This window comes from Phaenicophaeus curvirostris, chromosome 1 (assembly GCF_032191515.1).
Source record: "Phaenicophaeus curvirostris isolate KB17595 chromosome 1, BPBGC_Pcur_1.0, whole genome shotgun sequence".
In the NCBI taxonomy this organism is placed as follows: Eukaryota; Metazoa; Chordata; class Aves; order Cuculiformes; family Cuculidae; genus Phaenicophaeus; species Phaenicophaeus curvirostris.
Genome location: NC_091392.1, coordinates 147,917,602 through 147,935,617, shown reverse-complemented (window position 1 = coordinate 147,935,617; position 18,016 = coordinate 147,917,602). Strand labels below are relative to the sequence as shown.

The window sequence follows — 18,016 nt, the reverse complement described above, 5'->3', positions numbered from 1 at the left end:
CCTCTCCCTCCTCTCCTTTTCTCCCTCCCCCTCGGGCTGCGAGCGCGTCCCCGCCGCCGCCCGCCCTCCCCGAGCGCGAGTAACGGGGAGGCGGGACGGTGAACGCGCGGCGAGAGGCAGCGCTCGCCCCGCCGCGGGGCCGGGAACGCGGGGGTGGGGGGAGGCTGTGCGGAGCGCGTGCCCGCGTCCGTGCGCGCGTGCCCGTGCGCGTGTGCGTGTGCCCGTGCCCGTGTGTGTGTGTGTGTGTGTGTGTACACGGCGCCGGGAGGGCCGCGCATGCGCCCTGGCGCGGCGGGGCTGAATGTTTCCCAAGTGTTTGAAACTGGTATTTGGGTTTTCCACGTTGGATCCGAGCGCGGCGTATCGGAGCGAGAAGGAGAAGGAGGAGGAGGAGGAGGAGGAGGAGGAGGAGGAGGGAGGCTGCGCTTCCTCTCGCCGGGGAGCGGCGGTGAGGGGAGAAGCGGGGAAGAAGCCGGGGTGGCGGCGGGGTGGGGAGGGAGGAGAAGCGGAGCGGCGCCTGCGGAGCCGCTGCCTCTGACAGACACTTTGCAGAGCGCATTTTGTTTGCGGCTTGTTTCGGAGGAGCTGCTTTAAGCCCCCCTCCTTTCTCCTCCTCCTCCTCCTCCTCCCCCTCCTCCCCTCACACACACACACACACACAAATCCCTCTGATTGTTCCTACCACCTCCTTCGTGAATTACCCGCAACGACAGCCATTCAATCAGCTGCTGCCGGCTGTAGGGACTGGCGGAGGGGGGTGTGTGTATCTCTCTCTCCCCGTTTCACATAAGAGGAGTCAGATGTAGCTTCTCCCGGTTTTTTTAGGGGAGCTACAGAGAGAGAGGGGTGGGCAGGAGTGAGCCGTTCTTCGGGGCTGCCGTCTTTGGAGGGAGCAGCACTTGCTCTCGCAGAGACACAAGGAGAGAGAGAGAGAGAGAGGCGTGGAGAAGGATATTTTTTTTTTTTTCTCCTCTGCCGGATGAAAATGTTGAGTCCTGCAAACGGAGAGCAGCTTCACCTAGTGAACTATGTGGAGGATTATCTGGACTCCATCGAGTCTATGCCCTTCGATCTGCAGAGAAATGTCTCCTTGATGAGGGAAATCGACGCCAAATATCAAGGTAAGTGCTTTTCTCTCTCTCTGTGTGTGTGTGTGGTGTGGGGCTCGGGGGGTGGAGGGGAAGAGGAGGGTGTCTTTCTTTTCTTCAGAGCTGAGCCTCGGCTCCGTTTGCCCCTCTGCGCCCCACAGGGATGGTAGTTTTATTTTTGGGAGGCGAGAGGAGGGAGAAAGCCGGGAGGAGAGATCCGAGGAGAGAGAGGGGCTGATCCGCAGCGTTAGCTCTTGTCATGGGGCGGAACAAAAGGTCTCCAGCTTCTCTTATTAAGCAAGGACTCTGCTTTTCTGTGTAAATTGCTGGCCAAGAAGGCGGGGGCAGGGAAGTGGGGTGTGCGGTGCACAAAGGGGGGCCGTCCCCGGCCGTGGGGCTGAGCTGGAAGGGTTCGGGGGTACCGAAGAAAGTGCTGGGTGGACAGAGAGGGAGAGATTACAGCACAACATTTAGGAATGTACAGTATTCATTATGGCTGTAGTAGGGGAGAGAGGCAGCTAGTGAGGGAGGGAGGGAGGAAAGGAGGGAGGGAAGCAAGGAGGGAGGAGAGGGGGGTTAGGCGGCAGAGAGTGGGGGGCAGGGTGTGCTTTCTTCCCTCCCTCCTCGGTGGGTTTCATTTCACCCCGTAAAACAGCCTCGCTCCATGGGGCGGGGAGGTGGGGGGACGGACGGGACTGGCGTGTGCGGTGTGGGGTGTAAGGAGGGGGGGACGGACACGGCCGGATTTACGGATGTGCTGAAGTGCTCGCTCCCTCTCCCCCCTCCCTCCCTCCCTCTCCCCGCGCTGCTGGCACTCGGGGCACGCTGTCCCCGTGCCCCACGGGCGGAGGGAAGCGGGAGAGAGGAGGCCGGTTTGCGCGGAGCTCGGGGCAGCTTTGTCACTTGCTTGTGCCGGTGTCCGCTCGAGAACGGGGGGAAGGTGGAGGGGACAGGGCTTTATTCGGTGCCGCCGGCAGGGGTGACAGCCGGGGAGGACCCCCTAATCCCCCGGCGTGCATGCGGCCTTGGGGGCCGGGGGGCAGCGAGCCCTGCCTATCCTCGGCCCCTCCTCCGGCAGCGCCGGCAGGGGAGCCCGGGGGCTCCTGGGCACGGGGGAAACTTCCCCGGGCGGCCGCGGAGGGGGCGGCGGGGCGGGGAAGGCGGAGAGGGCAGAGTGAACACACACCACGCGGACACCGGGCGCCTCCGCGCTTTGCCGGGGACGCGGCGTCGCCGCGGCTTTTATCAGCGCCCCCCATTAGCATATCGCGCGTGGCGCCGCCCCCCGCCCGCGCTGATAGGCGGGGAGCCCGCCCTCGCCCCGCCCCCTCCCTCCGATTGGCCCTCGGGCCGCGCTGGCCCGCCCCCCCCTCTGGCCGCGCCCTCCTCGTGACGTCGCGCGGAGCAACTTTTCCGTGGGGCTGATTTGAATATCTCGGCCGGCCCCGGCGCGCGGGCGCCGATTGGCGGCGGCGGCGGCGGCGGGGGAGGGGGGCGCCCCCTCGCGCTCCCATTGGCTCCGCGCCGCCGGGGCGGGCGGGCGCCACGCGGCTCCGCGCGCGTCCATTGGCCGCTTGCTTTGTGAATGACCATCGGCGTCCCGAGGTGGGGGGGTGTGTGTGGGGGGGGTGTGGAGCGGCTTTTTCCCCTTACTCTTCTGGTTCTTTCCGGTTCCCGTCGGGAACGCCGGGCCAGCAGAGGCTCCGATAGGTGCGGGGGTAGCGCTTCGCCGCTCCTTTTCCGCCCCCGGTACTGGGGGGGAGGGAAGGGGGGGGGTGTATATGTCCGAGTCCGGTTTCCTGCCGGAGAACAATGGCGCCCGCGTCACTTCCGGGGCGGTGCCACGCGCTGGGGCCCGGCGGGGCCGCGGTGGGAATGGGGCCTTCCCGGCGCCGCCGCCTTCTCTTCTCCCCCTTGAACGGCGGGGCGGGGAGGAGCCGCGGCACGCCCCAAAACTCCGCTGTCGGGTGTTTTCCGCTCCCGCACGCCGTTCTCCGGAATTCCAGCCTCCTTTGGGGCGCCGCAGCCCCCACCCCAAGCGGCAGCAGCAGCCGCCGCCGGGCCGGCTCTGCGGGCTGCTCGGGGGACGCCTTTGCCGAATCCGGTGCGAAGAACCGGAGCAGCTCCCGCCGCGTCCTGCGCTCCGAACCCGTCGGAGCCCCGGGATGGGACCTAATTGATAAGCTTTGCTGCAGCCGGTTTGTATGTTTAATTATCTTGTCGTGTGAATCTGTCTTGTATCAAGAAATATTATGCAGACGATCTCCAGACATGGGTGGATAACCTGGAAGGATCAACATTCGCTTAGAGCTGCAAGAATTTATTGATAGGCTTGTCTCGTAAGATGTAGTCATCTTAGGTCAAGAGATAACCTGAAGGGCATCTCCAAACGTGGTTGGATAAACTAAATAAAAATTGTTTGAGGACTTGCACGGTCCTTTGTCTAAAACTAGTATATGCACCTACTGCTTTTGTAAGATGGGATGCATCCCACTCAGCGTTGAATCGTAAAATAAAAATATCATTGCCTTTGCTTCAAAGGCTTCATGCTTTTCAATATTTTACCAGTGAACAAGCGTTTCTCACACGCTCTGCAGGGCTTGGCAGGATTCAGGGTGGTTGGAGCCGCCTGTTTCTCTGCTGTGCTGTTAATGTGTATATGCAGTGCTAGGCTTGGAGTTTTCATAGCGCCTGGCTGGAGTCATTGAGTGACTAATTGGTTTGTGGTATCAAAAGAGAGCGTGTTCTTCATGACGGATGCCTACGTACAGATTAAGATGCGTTAAACTGGTGACATCAGTCAAGTGCCAAAACTTAGAGCGTAAAACTTAGGCGTTTCAGCTATTGAAAATTATTAATGCTGGATATTTAGTCTTTCTGAATGCTTAATATTTTCTACATTTGGGTTTGGTTTTTTTTGGTTGTGGTGTTAGAGGTGGGGGATTTTGGGTGGCTATTGTGGGTTGGTTTTTTTTTTAGTTAGGAAAAAAAGGCATTTGCTTAAGACCATTAGTAGCACATTCAAATACTAATTTTGGTCAGATGGCTTATATTGCAATACCTGCTGACAGGTTGTACTTAACTAATGTGAGAAGCGTAGGCTGCAGCTCTAAAAACTGAAGTAAAACTTGCATAATATTTCTCTGTCTTTGCAAGGAATTTGTAGTGTGTGTGTGTGTGTGTGTGTGAAATTTCTACCCAAGCAAGACAAAGCCTAAATGACAGGAAAACTGTTAGTTGCATATTTAAATTTCTCTTATGACATACTTTTATTTAAAAAAAAGTTTTAAAAAAATAAATTCATACTTGTGAAATTTAGAGACAGCCTTTGTAATGCCATTTGTGTGTACATGTGATTTTGGTTTCTGTTGGTGTGAATTGAGGTTATATTTTACACCTTGGCATATTTTGCTTCTGTAAGGCAGAATGTTCTGTGAGAAAGGGAAAAATTAGAGAAGAAGGGAGATGCAGAGGAAATTTTGTGCATGTTTTTGAGGATTTTGTATGGAAGTGCCAAGTGTCCTGTATGTTTGATTCAATTTGAGTATCATAGTGAAACTCGGAAACATCTGCTTAAAAATAGGTCTCTAGAGCTATTCTTGGAGCTTAAAATACCGCACAAGTGTTTATTCTTATTGTTGGAACGGTCATTGAGGTGCAATTCAAGATCTAGCGTATTTTCAACACTAGCATTTTAAATCCGAAGCTTTAGCTGTGCTCCAGTTGTTGCATATCGTCCTTAATGTTATCTTCCAACTTTTTTCTCTCCTACTTTGCAGTAAGTATTTTAATGAAGATTGTATTGCTCTGTTTTAAAATGTAAGCAACAAGGGTTTTTTTAATAGAAATAGGGTGGAAATCGTCTATAGATATCTTGAATATTGTAATCCTAATTCTGTAGTCCTAGGGATGGACTCATGTTTTCAGCAAAATATACTCAGTATTTCAGCAAAATATACTCAAGTATACGTCGCTTGGGGTCCAGCCCTATGTATCTGGAGTACAGCTGCATCGACTGCCAAGTGTGAGAGTGATTATTGAGTAACCCAGCATCTGATTTCTACACTGGTCTATGTGTTCTTTCAGTCCTCCTCTCTTTCTCCCGCTTTCAGTCACTCTCAAAAAATACTAACATTGTTATACTGCAAATGCACAGGAAAACAATCTGTTAATTTCCCCTCTAATTTTACAATTAATTCTGGAACTTTTAATGATGTGTGTATTTGTTTAGTTAGTTAGATATTTCTTTTTAATTACTGATAAGTTTACAGGGAAGAATTGTCAACAGGTATAAAACCATATTTAGTCCCTTTGTTTTTGTAAATTGGCATTTGCATTCTATTCCTGCAGAACTGACTAGAGGAGAAGTAATCCGCTGGAGCCCCTTGTCAGATACCAGCTTCGGGGAATCTGTCTTTGATCAGCTTTTTCTGCTTTACAAAAAGATGTTGACGTGTGGAAGGAATGATGTGAAGGCTTTGTTTCATCATTCTCCTTTTCAAAAAAAATATTTATAGTTTTTATGTCTTCCTTGCAGAGATTCTGAAGGACCTGGATGATTACTATGAAAAATTTAAACGAGAGACAGATGCGGTGCAGAAGAGAAGAATGTTGCACTGCATACAGAGAGCCTTGATTCGGAGTCAGGAACTAGGGGATGAGAAGATCCAAATCGTCAGTCAGATGGTGGAGCTGGTTGAGAACAGAACCAGGCAAGTGGACAGCCACATGGAGCTGTTTGAGACTTGTCAGGATACTAACGATATCACTGGCAACAGCGGGAAAGCCAGCCAAGATAAATCAAAGAATGAGACAATCTCGCAGGCTGAAAAGCCCAACAATAAGCGATCGAGGCGGCAAAGGAATAATGAGAATCGAGAAAATGCTTCAAATAACCATGACCATGATGACATCACCTCAGGAACTCCAAAGGAGAAGAAAGCAAAAACGTCCAAGAAGAAGAAACGATCCAAGGCTAAAGCAGAGAGGGAAGCTTCTCCCCCAGACCTTCCTATTGACCCTAACGAGCCAACATACTGCTTGTGCAACCAGGTCTCCTATGGAGAAATGATAGGATGCGATAACGATGAGTGCCCCATTGAATGGTTTCACTTTTCCTGCGTGGGACTCAACCATAAACCAAAGGGTAAATGGTACTGCCCCAAATGTAGAGGAGAAAATGAGAAAACTATGGACAAGGCATTGGAGAAGTCCAAAAAAGAAAGGGCTTACAACAGGTAGTTTGCAGACTTTTCGTCATGAAGAAAAATAAAACCACCAAACCAGTGTATTTATTGTCAGCATCACCTTTGTTGAGGTGAAAGGATTGTAAAATGTATATTTTTAAAGGAGGTTTAAAACTGAACCATTCCTGTTATAGGGACGGCAATAAGCAGTTTTGTTTTTCATTTGGTAAGCTGTATCAAGAATATGGTCTGTGGACCAATGTATTCCAAAAGTAAAGTTATAAGAGTTTAAACTGAGTATTTGGGTGGGTCTTAAAAGATAAATTAATACCTTTTTTTCTTTTCTGTTTTCCCCAGTGCTGGTAGCACCCTACCCATTAAAATTTTGATGACAAATATCTCTGAAATGTAATTTAATTTTCTTTATGGAAGAATGTTATTTACCTTTTGAGCAAAATTGTTAAATAGTTTCGCCATTGGGTTGTATCTGAATAAAGCTACAGTACATCGCAAATGTAACTTCTTTCAGTCATAAGCAGTGCAAGAGCAACAACAAGGAGGATAAAACTTCGTTCCTGCTACAAGAAGTCAGTATAACAGTTCAATAGCAGATGTTTAAATAGGTTTAGAGGATTATTTTTTAAACAAAAAAAGTTAATGGTTAAATTTTACACAACAAATATTTTATATGCTGGCCGAGTACCGCAAGGGCCATTTTAAAATGATTGAATATGTTTTATATTTAACCAGGAAGTGGTTTAGTAATGAGACTTAACATAAATGAAGCTTTATACTGTCACAGATAGTAGCGTAGCAATCCTTAATTTGTTTAAGTTGTATAAATGTACATTTTTAAGTGGAGTTGCACTTACTGTATTATACTTGGAAATGCAGCCAAATGCCATTGTGTAACCAATGTGCATTTCCTGCTCTATGTATGAAAACTGTACAGCTGCGATATTGAGAAATAAATGAAAACTTTGACAGTTTGCTGCTTTAGCAATCATGTTTAGTGATCGTTCGTATAGTTTTAAAACAATTGTCTTTAACCGCGGTAGCTCCAGCAAACTGCTGCTAGGAAACCTGAAACTGTTGTAATTGTAACCCAGTTACAGTTCTGAGACTGAATCTTCAGAGAACTTGCAACCAGCAAGATCACAAGGAGAGCCAAAACAGCATTTAGTTTTTCATCCGAATCTACTCTTTCTGTACGTGCAGTCACTCCCAGACCTGGACATTTATCTAAACATCAATAGCATCGAGCTGGTGTCGTTCAGTTGTTTTCATGCTTTTACGCTACAGGTATAAATTATTCCACGTTTGTTATTAACAGAAAGATTTTCTGCGTTACAGCATTTTCAAAGCATTATTGCAGCCATCCCAGGGTAGACTTTTTGTATTCCTCAAGGTCCCTTCAGTCGAAAAAATGTTAATCAAGGTGCTGTGTTAAATTGGGTATCCAGATCCTCTGGTGCTTAACTTTATACTGAACCTTGGTCCGGCGGCTTCCTTCACCTGTGTGGCTGGAGGGGCTCATTTATGGCTGAGTTGATTTCATCTCCTCACCCCCCTGCCAGCCCTGACTGCAAGGAAGAAGTGGACGGGACGAGCAGAAGGAAGGTTCTGGAAGCGAAGGTTATGAAGTGTGATGGGTCAGACAGGAGTCTCGTAAGAATATGGGAGGCTGCGATTGGGTATTTTTGGAACACAGCATTATCTTAAAATTTATAATTGTGTTGTTTTGCTTTCTGAACAGTCAAGCCATGCCACCCAACCATCAAATGCTGCTGCTTTTTCCTGATGCATTCCAGCAGATCTTTCTTTTGGAAGCAGGGGAGATAAAGTTTTGGATCCAGTTGAACATGAGGCAATTGAAAGAGCTAAGTGTTTTCTAAAGGTGTACTAAAAAGCCACAATATACACCGTATCACCTTGCATGGATATTCCCTGCCAGACAGTCATGCTCACAGTGACAAATAGAAGTTCTGTTTTACATCTAAATGGATAGACTGAGGGTGTGTGCATATGCAGTTGTGTTTCCAGTCACTGCAAACTATCACCTTACACTGAACCACCTTTGCCCTGAGCAAATGACTGCTCCGAATCACATCTGCTCCTGAGGTGGCTTAGGGTTGGTGTGTAATTTATCTACTTTCTTACCCTTTTTCTTCTCTATAAAGCCTTCTATCTCTACTTGCTGTTGTTGTGGCTAATACTGATGTTTCTGGTCTTTTCTGCCTAAGCCATTCTGTTGTCCTCCCACCAGCCTACACTAAAAACATCGATTCTTAGCAGGATTGTACTCATGAAACCCCAGTGCAACTTTATGTAAGAATAGACACAGTCTCAACCCATAGCCTTTTTCAGTCTGCATTGTTTCTGCAGGGCGTTTTGGATGTGAAAATCCAGAAGAGAAAACAAAGGTGCGATGGAGTATGGTAAGGAAGTGGCTAAAGATGGATTGGTAGAGCAATGTTTCTGCTGACCCTGATTTAATATATTTCCAGCTACTGAGGTCTTGCCGTGGTCTCACATATTTCAGCCCTTTGCAAAAGGCAGTTGCTTGTTTGCGAAGCAGCTTGGAGTTACATCCCTTTCCATGTTTTTCCAAGATTTGTATTATCTTTCCAACTTGCGCTTTCCAGGCTGCGACATTACTTGAATGCAAGAGTTGATTGGACCTGCATGCTATGGTTCAACAGGTCTGGTTTCAGCTGATGGGCACAATTAATTCCTTCAGTTAGATTTGAGAGACTGCTGTGGCACTGAGCTCTTTGGTGGTGGAAGTGGAGCCATCTCACGTTACACGCACACACTGTCAGGTTCAACTTACTGTGCAAACTTTTTTCTGGCATTGGTATCTTGTCTAAAATGCTGCCTTTACAAAATGCCTACATATCTTCCTTTCCTAGTTATTCAGAGTTCATTTAATAATCGCAAGAAGGAATTTTTGTTGTTTCTGCGTGATAGATCAGCTATTTTGCAAGCTTCCTTAAACTCATTTTTCCATAGGCTAGTGAGTGACTTTCAGGTATGGCAGCATTAACAGAGCGTATAAAAATCAGCAGGTGTTTATTGAGGAAGAGGTCACAGCAGCAGGGATCACAAACTTCTGAAACTTCTCATTGGAAACATGCAGCTGTGACCACTGCTGCTCTGCGGCTGATGTCACAGGTAGGTCAGTATTGTGCTGATGAATCCTTGAGCTGATGATAAAGTCCTTTTGACCCCTGAAAAGCCCTGTTTCCACACTAAAGTCAAGGGAACTGGCAGCAGACTTTACACCTGAGTCGTCCCTATCCTCAGGTGGCAGAGTTGTTCTGACGGGGCAGCTGGCAGTGAAGAAGCGGTGGTGAAGGCACGAGTTGGGAAGTAAAACGCAGCTGTGAGGAAGCCCTTTGGTTGCCATGTTGGCTCCCCTTGTAAAATGCTCCCAGTGAGACAAGGAACGAGAATCACCGTAAGCCTGAAACAGCAGAGCAAAGCATCAGTTTCAACCATTATATCACCTGAAAGCATCCCAATTAAGCAGAACTACTGTCTCCATTAAGCAGCTGCAACTCTGGCCATGCGTATCATTAGGTTTAAATAGGTTTCTTACTAATTAAACACAGTTGCTGATTAACTGTGTCCTAATTCCATGGAGTGTGCAGAATAAACACAATTGAATCAAAGTGCTCCACCGATCTCATATGGTATTTTAGGGTATTTTTAGTTAATCTTTTAAATTGTAATACAGATGAAAGAGAAAGACAAGATAGTGTAACTGTTTCACAGAACACAATACAAAAGAAATTTTCTGCAACAGAAATTCTTCAAAACAAATTTGAATATCCTTGCAGTGTGTTCCGTTGCTTTAGTCAAAGTTATTATCATCCTCGTGGCCTATTTGTTCTGTGCACATAAACCCATCTCCCCTCTTGTGCTGACCGTGGCTTAAAAGAGATAATAATTTCTCACTTTTAAGTATCGAAATGAATGGTTGGACTCGATGGGTCTCTTCCAACCTGGTTATTCTATGATTCTATGAAAGTACTGCGAGCATTCGGTATAATCCAAAGACAATAATCAAGCTAATAGTGCTTCATGCAGCTTCTTGCTTTCCCAGGTGTTACTGAAGTCCCAAATGTAACAAGTTGGAGGAATGATGCAGTAAGGAAGAGCACTGGAGCGAACAAAATATGTATAGGAAGTGCTGAGATGCAGTATTAGAGTATTTGCCTGAGTTCAGGATGCGTAGATTACTTTTCCCAGCAAGTCTTTATGGTTTTTGGTACCCAAAGCAAGCTAAACTCCTCGTGTCCCCGTGCACGCGGGGGAGCTGTGGTAGTGGCCAGCACAGGAATGTGGAGGGCTGTGGTTGTTCCCAGTCACAGGGTCTGGTTGTCGCTGTGTGGAGCCTCATCACTGGGTTAAACTGATCCTTCAGTTGGCTTTATAAGCAGCGTCACCAATGCTGGTTACCATTCCTCACCCCGGCATGTGTTACTGACCCCTCTGCAGAACCTCACCGTTGATACCCAGCTTTCAAAACCAAGTACCAGTGTTTACATTCCCAGCTCTTGCTTGAGAGGCTTAAGCAGACATCGTGGCTTAACACCCTTAAGAAGGACTGCTGGCTTTGCTGCCCTCTCTGAAATATCTTGGTAGTTCAGCTACCTGCTTTTAAAGACTTTGCATACTATCCATCTCACCATGTATGCTCAGATGCTGCAGTAACAAAGTGTGTGGAAGTAAATCCAGTCAGATGAATGGATGCTTTGTAGCAGTCAAAATTCCTTTCAGTTCTTAGGGTGGAAATCTAACCTCAATCCAAATTTTAGGTAACTAGTGAAGGAAGGAACAAGAAATGTGTCTGAATGGCAGAATTCCTTGCAGTACAGTAATTTGAGTTTATATACAACTGTGCTGGAAGCACCATGTGTCTGTGTACTTCGTCTATCCCTCAAAAAGTTTCAAGGCAGTTCTTCAGATTGCTTACCAAATGTAGTCCTCTGGGTATGGACAGTAGCATTCGTTTTTAAGCTACTTTCACAGAATCACAGAATCACTAGGTTGGAAAAGACCCCCAGGATCATCGAGTCCAACCATTCCTATCAACCACTAAACCATGTCCCGCAGCACCTCATTCACCTGTCCTTTAAACACCTCCAGGGAAGGTGAATCAACCACCTCCCTGGGCAGCCTCTGCCAGTGCCCAACGACCCTTTCCGTGAAATATTTTTTTCTGAGGTCCACCCTGAACCTCCCCTGGCGGAACTTGAGGTCATTCCCTCTTGTCCTGTCCCCTGTCACTTGGGAGAAGAGGCCAGCACCCTCCTTTCCACAACCTCCTTTCAGGTAGTTGTAGAGAGCAATGAGGTCTCCCCTCAGCCTCCTCTTCTCCAGGCTAAACAACCCCAGCTCTCTCAGCCGCTCCTCATAAGGCCTGTTCTCCAGCCCCTTCACCAGCTTTGTTGCTCTTCTCTGGACTTGCTCCCGAGCCTCAACATCCTTCTTGTGGTGAGGAGCCCAGGACTGAACTTTGAGTGGTTATTTTTACTTTCAATTGCTTACTTTAATAAGTCAGCTTTTCTATGTGGCTGTTGGCTGAGACAGGGGCTGGAAGGGGCTCTGTGGGAGCTGCAGAAGATGCAAGTTGTAGGTGACTTGATGCTTGTGGAACACGAGTTGTCCGTGCTGGCTGAACTGGCCCTGAACTCTTGCCTCATTCTTTGGGGAAAAGATTGTGATGCAAAGAAACTGGAGTAATCTCTTGCATTTGGCTTGCTGACAAGTCAGATAAGGTCCTAAGAGATTAACATATCTAGGGCTGGTAACTCAGCATCGTAAAAAATTTATATATATATATGTGTATATATATATATTTATACTTAAAATAAACTTGGATCTTCTAAGTGAATATAGTTAAACTTGTGTAAGACCAATAGTTTCACCTTTATAATCTCACTTTGTGGAAGAATTAATGCAATTTAAATGATTGTTGTCCCCTTGGAGCTCTATATCCTGAACTCTCTCATCACACAATACACTTCACTAGTTCCTTTTTTTTCCAGAATAAATCAAACTTGCAAAAAAAAAAAAAAAAGTTTTTTAGTGATAAGGATGAGAAGCGTAAGTGAATTGTGCATAAATGATTTACCTGCATACAGAAAGCAATGTTTTGCTATGTTAATTAAAAGATACATATCAGGGGACTTTTCTTTCTAGCAGCCTCCACTCTCCTTGAGATTCGCATGGTTTCATCTGAAATAAACTGCTCGCTCTCATAATAGCCTCTTCAGTCTTATAACTTTGGGAACAGACAATTTATTGAGAGCCGTATCAGTAAAAGATGAATTGTTAGATGCGTGTTCCACACAGTGATTTTATTCAACAACTAAAAGATTAAGGGCAATTCTTTCAGGAAAGTCCCCAGAGTTTGAATGCTTTAGTTTGTAGGTGTCCCTGGAGGGCATCGAAAGTAGATGGAAATGAATGTAATGTCTTAAACTTTGATCAAGTCTAATCTGTGGTCACAGTTACTTAAAAACTTCTATTGTGATCATAATGTTTAGGCACAGAACAGAAATATGATTGTTTGAATGACCCAATTTTACATTTCCATGCTTTGTTGGGATTTGAATTATTTTATGTTTTGTCTCAGTTTTTTACCTGCTGAGCTTTTTCTGCTTGAGCTGGAGACAGCATCAAGAAGACAAAAGTAATATTTTTAAATTAATATTACTGATATTGCTTTCAGTGTTTGTTATCCACACTCATATATAGGTGGTTTTTTTTTTTTCCTGGGCATAGAGAAGGTGTTGTGAGAGCTCCCTTATGCTGAGTCTTTAGAATCAAAACAAAGAAATCTTTACAAAAGGGAAATGAGAAGCTTTTGAAGAGCAGAAGTAAGAATACAATACCAAGGTAAACAGCTGGACTTCAATATAGAAAGTAATCCTTCCTGGGCCATAAAAGATTCAAATGAGTTCAATCTAAATAGCTAGGAGGGCAACAGAGCATCAACTTTCCTGAAAAGCTGCACAGAGAAGTTGAGGATGCCCCATCCCTGGAGGTGTTTGAGGCCAGGTTGGATGAGACTTTGAGCCATCTGGTCTGGTGGGAGGTGCTCCTGCCCATCGCAGGGCGGTTGGAACTGGATGATCTTTAAAGTCACTTCCAACACAAACCATTCTATGATTCTACAAACACCAAGTATGTGACAGTTTTGCACTTCTACTAGTTTTGATGAAAGGGCTGGAGGCTGTTATGGGTAGAGACAGGAGAAATGTTCTGCAAAATGAGAACCATGCTGTATGAGATAATATTGAAGAACTGTTAGAAGTGGGTTACCAAGGTGTCATGTCACCTAGAGATGCCATTCTACAGAAGGCACTGCTGGCAGTAGCACCCACATCCACAGAGGTTTCAAGGGAAACCACAGAACCTCCTTTGTGCAAGTCAGAGGCCAAGGGTCCATTTGTTCTGGCAAACAGAGAACAAGCGGGCAAAATTATATTTAACCTCAACTCACTGTCAAGCTGCAGCTAAGCAAGTTTCTCAAAAAGCATAAATACTAGCTTCCATGAGTAAGCTGTTAGTATTTTCCATGGGTAAATGCGGCAAATGTCAGATGCTGGTACTTCAGGAAATATTTCAGGCAATAAGTGGAGAGATTTGTTATCTCTTGCTGCTATTGGACAAAAGGTAAAAACAAATGAACTGTTGGAGGACTGTTTGAAAATGTTTGGATCAAAGCTCAGAAAGAACAGGTGTATTTTTTTTTTTGTAAAACTGATATAAACCTTACATGAATTGTTTCCACAATTCCAACCACCTAGGACGTGTCCTCCTGGTAGACAGTCAAGGATCGTACAGACGCTCTATTTCACACTCTGGTTTGGGGAGGGTTCAGAGGAGGTACACATGATGAGTGGATGTGTTACATGCTCTCCAATATACAGAATGAATCTTTGAAAGCTGATATATCTCCTTGCCTGTCAATTGCTTCTAGTGGACAGTCTGTTGTAGCCTATACATCCATGGACTGGGAAATTCTGTACGTGCTTGCAGGACAGTACTAACTACAGACCCTCTTCTCTTTGTCCCACACTGCTGGAGCTTGGACTAGCTTTAGGGGGCAGAGTTGGATTTCTGCTATAAGAGCAGAAAGGATTGTATAGGACTGGGATTGACAAGAGGGAGTGGCCTCAAGCTCCACCAGGGGATGTTCAGGCTGGACATCAGAAAAAAATTTTCACAGAAAGGGTCATTGGACACAGGCAGAGGCTGTCCAGGGAGGTGGTTAAGTCCCCATCCCTGGAGGTATTTGAAAGATGAGTAGATGAGGTGCTCAGGGCCATAGTGGTTGATAGGAATGGTTGGACTCCGTGATCCTGGAGGTCTTTTCCAACCTGGTGAGTCTGTGATTCCCAGCAGCCAGCTAGCTGTCTGAAGGGAATTTCCCTTCACAACGTTATGAGCATTTCTCATTCACTTCCCTACAAGCAAGTTTAGGTAAACTGGGGTGTTCAAGAAGATGGCCACAGGACAGAGGTAAAAGGACCTGTACATAAATTATGCCAGGTGTGCAGATGCTTGCTTGTATGTAGCATGATTTGGAAAAGGTTGTTACATATGATTGTCTTAAAAAAGCCAAAAGGACAATTTGGGAAACTATGGGCGTGCCAGTCTCACTTTGGTCCCTGGGAAAATCGTGAAGCAAGTGCCCTTTTAACATTTCTCTGGGCACATGAAGGTGAATGAGAGCCTTTAGAGTGGCTTTATCATGATAAAATGACCAGAATTTTGAATGAGGGGAGAGCACTGGATCTCAGTTACTTCAACTTCAATGAGATGGATACCATTCATGTAAAATTGGCTTTCGACATTGTCTCCCATACTCATGCATCTAAATTGGGAATTTGCAGTCTGGACAAGTGGCCAGCTAGATGGATAAGGAGCATTTTGGATGGTTAAGCTCAGGGGGTTGTGGTTGATGGGTCATATACCGTCTTCCTGGGAGCTGATAATGAGCGGAGAACTGCAGGTCTGTCCTGTGACCTATCCCATTTAACATCATTTAACATCAATGAACTGGAAGAAGTGGAGGGTCCTCTTGTTGAGGTTGCCAGTGACACCAAACTGGGATGGTGGTACCAGGCAATAGACTGCATGCTGAGGATGCCATCCAGAGGAACCTGGACAAGCTGGAGTAGGGGACTGGCAAGCACCTTGTGCAATTCAGCAAGGACAGCTGAGTTCATCCAGAAGTCCATGGGGAAACACCTACTAACTCTTATTTCAGATGTAAGAATCCATCGAAGCACTGGAGATGAACTTGTCACTTAATCCATCATGATCAGCTCTATAAAGACAACGTAAATAATCAGAGTAACCCTATTTACCCATCTTTAACAGATCCTAACACAAGTTTACAGCTCTGGAGTCTAGTAGGGTGATTTTTTTTTCCCCCCTGGAAAAAGGTATTCCATGGTGATTTCTTTTCTGCCAAATACAAACAGATGAAATAAATCACAGCTTTTCTCAACTTTTTCTTTATGCTTTGTTTTTGCTCTGCCTCAGGTAAGTTCCCAGCTCCCCTCATCTCGTTTCTGATCAATTTTAGACAGATTCAAAACCTGCCATCTATTTTTGGCTGGTGTTTTTTTATTACTGCTTTAGCACCTGGGTAGGAACAGAGCTGTCTGAAATGCGTACAGTGGTAGGAAAAATTTTGATGCTGAAATGCTCCACAATTCTGAGTTTTCTAAATAAAATTCTGTAGCAATGGGATTTTCTGAACTTAGCTGTCTGTGCGACCAGAACAACAGGGAACTTGTCTTTTTTTTTGGGATGGCGTTTTCACAATTGCAATTTTCTTTCTGTGTGTACTATAACTCAGGAAACAGAAGATCCGTGGGGAAAATACCATATTTATTAGAAAGGAAAAGAATGTTTTTTGATGGAAAGGGTGAGGGAGAACAGCACAAAATTGTGCACAGGCCTATATTGTGGGTCAGGAGCTGATGACCCTGCCACCTCCTGGTCTGTGCAAGGCACGAACTCCCAGGCTCATATGGCCATAATTGCTGCTGCTGTGATGCCTGGAGACATGCAGCTACGCAAACTACCTTGATCTTACAGGCTCTAGGGGGGAAATTGAAGTTTTCCTGAGGAACTGAACCTAGTCCAAGAGCCATATACGGGATGTCATCTGCCCCAGTGCACAGACTTGATGTCCTGGGACCCTGACATGAAAGACTCAAGCGCTGACCGTGTATGGCAACAGTTGTGTGTCGAAATGCATATGAGAATGGGACAGCAACACAACAGGTTTACTGACCCACATCACAGGTATGGTTGGGACTGCCCTCTGTACCAGGCTGCTGCTGGACATCGTGCCTCTTTCTTGCTTCAGGATCCCAGAGGGGAGGTACAAGTGTCTGGCAAAGTCGTGGAGCGCGAGAAGGGCACTTAAATTGTGTCGCAAAAATAGCAGCTGCAGGCCTTGTGGCGGGATGGCAAAGCCAAGGATTGAATCTGCGAGCCCCTGTCTCCTCGCGTGCTCCAGGAGCTCATGGAGCAGCATGCTTCAGAGGGCCATGGGACCCTTTCCAGCCCCAGAGGGCTTGCACACCCTCGGCGGGTGTTTGTCTTGATCGTGGTGGAGTGCCTGTGGACATCAGTTTGTCACTTTGCTGCAATTTATCTGCTTTATGCTAATAGAAAGCTGTTTCTGCAGCTTCTGAATTTATTCAGAAAGCAAGACCAACCAGTTCTCTTGCACATAGAATCATAGAATCACAGACTCATAGAATCACCAGGTTGGAAGAGACCCGTTGGTTCATTGAGTCCAACCATTCCTATCAAATACTAAACCATGCCCCTTAGCACCTCATCCACCTGTCCCTTAAAGACCTCCAGGGAAGGTGACTCAACCACCTCCCTGGGCAGCCTGTTCCAATGCCCAATGACCCTTTCCATGAAAAAGTTTTTCCTAATGTCCAGCCTAAACCTCCCCTGGTGGAGCTTGAGGCCATTCCCTCTCATCCTGCCCCCTGTCACTTGGGAGAAGAGGCCAGCTCCCTCTTCTCCACAACCTCCTTTTCGGTAATTATAGGGAGCAATGAGGTCTCCCCTCTGCCTCCTCTTCTCCAGGCTAAACAACCCCAGCTGTATAGTGGAAGTCTACTGTAAGAAACGAGAATGAAGATGAGCATGAATGGACCCAGAAAACAGGTGCTGCTGTAGAACTCTGGGAGTTTGGACTAAGCTGTCATTCACATGCACAAGCACAATTCCCACTGGTTTCACATCCCATGCCTCTGAATATCTACATGCATGGGGTCTTATAATTCAGTCCACGCCATCCTTCCCATTTGTCTGTGCCCAATTCTGCTGCCAGATGAACCCCCATAGATTCTATCAAAGCAAAATGGAATTTCAAATATGTTTTACAAGATATTTTGAGTCTGTAAGTCTTGTTTTCACAAAATCCAGCACAACTAGGGATTTGTTTTGCTGCAATAGAGGGTCTTGATTTTTCCTAAGGTTCCCATGATGATACATAGCCAGGCTTTTATAAGCCTGGACACACTAAATCACTTCATATGATTCTCTCTGCTTCTATGGGATGTCTTTCCCCCAGTAACTGGGTGATTGCAGATTTTCTAAGCATAGCATGGGAAAGCATAAGACATGGGAAAGAAAGACATAAGCTAAATGTCTCAACAAGGAAAATAAATTTATGTCTGTAAG

At 46.2% G+C, this 18,016-nt stretch overlaps 1 protein-coding gene across 2 annotated transcripts; it reads left to right on the top strand.

Moving 5' to 3' along the window:
- The first annotated feature begins 286 nt into the window (after positions 1–286).
- Positions 287–7,263, top strand: ING1 (inhibitor of growth family member 1). Of its 2 annotated transcripts, XM_069878163.1 has the most exons (3): positions 287–360; positions 404–1,121; positions 5,626–7,263. In XM_069878163.1, exons 2-3 carry the CDS (start codon positions 980–982, stop codon positions 6,327–6,329), a joined length of 846 nt encoding a protein of 281 aa, XP_069734264.1. In that variant the 5' UTR covers positions 287–360; positions 404–979; the 3' UTR covers positions 6,330–7,263. The 2 variants fall into 2 exon arrangements, with proteins under 2 accessions (XP_069734264.1, XP_069734273.1); XM_069878172.1 differs by lacking the exons at positions 287–360; positions 404–1,121 and adding an exon at positions 2,938–3,286.
- The last annotated feature ends 10,753 nt before the right edge of the window (positions 7,264–18,016 follow it).

What these genes read in the sequence shown, in the direction of transcription:
- ING1 (XM_069878163.1), top strand. Translation starts at nt 980, where the DNA reads ATGAAAATGTTGAGTCCTGCAAACGGAGAGCAGCTTCACCTAGTGAAC. An exon ending in AATCGACGCCAAATATCAAG is followed by an intron (nt 1,122 to 5,625) that starts GTAAGTGCTTTT and finishes TCTTCCTTGCAG; the next exon opens with AGATTCTGAAGGACCTGGAT.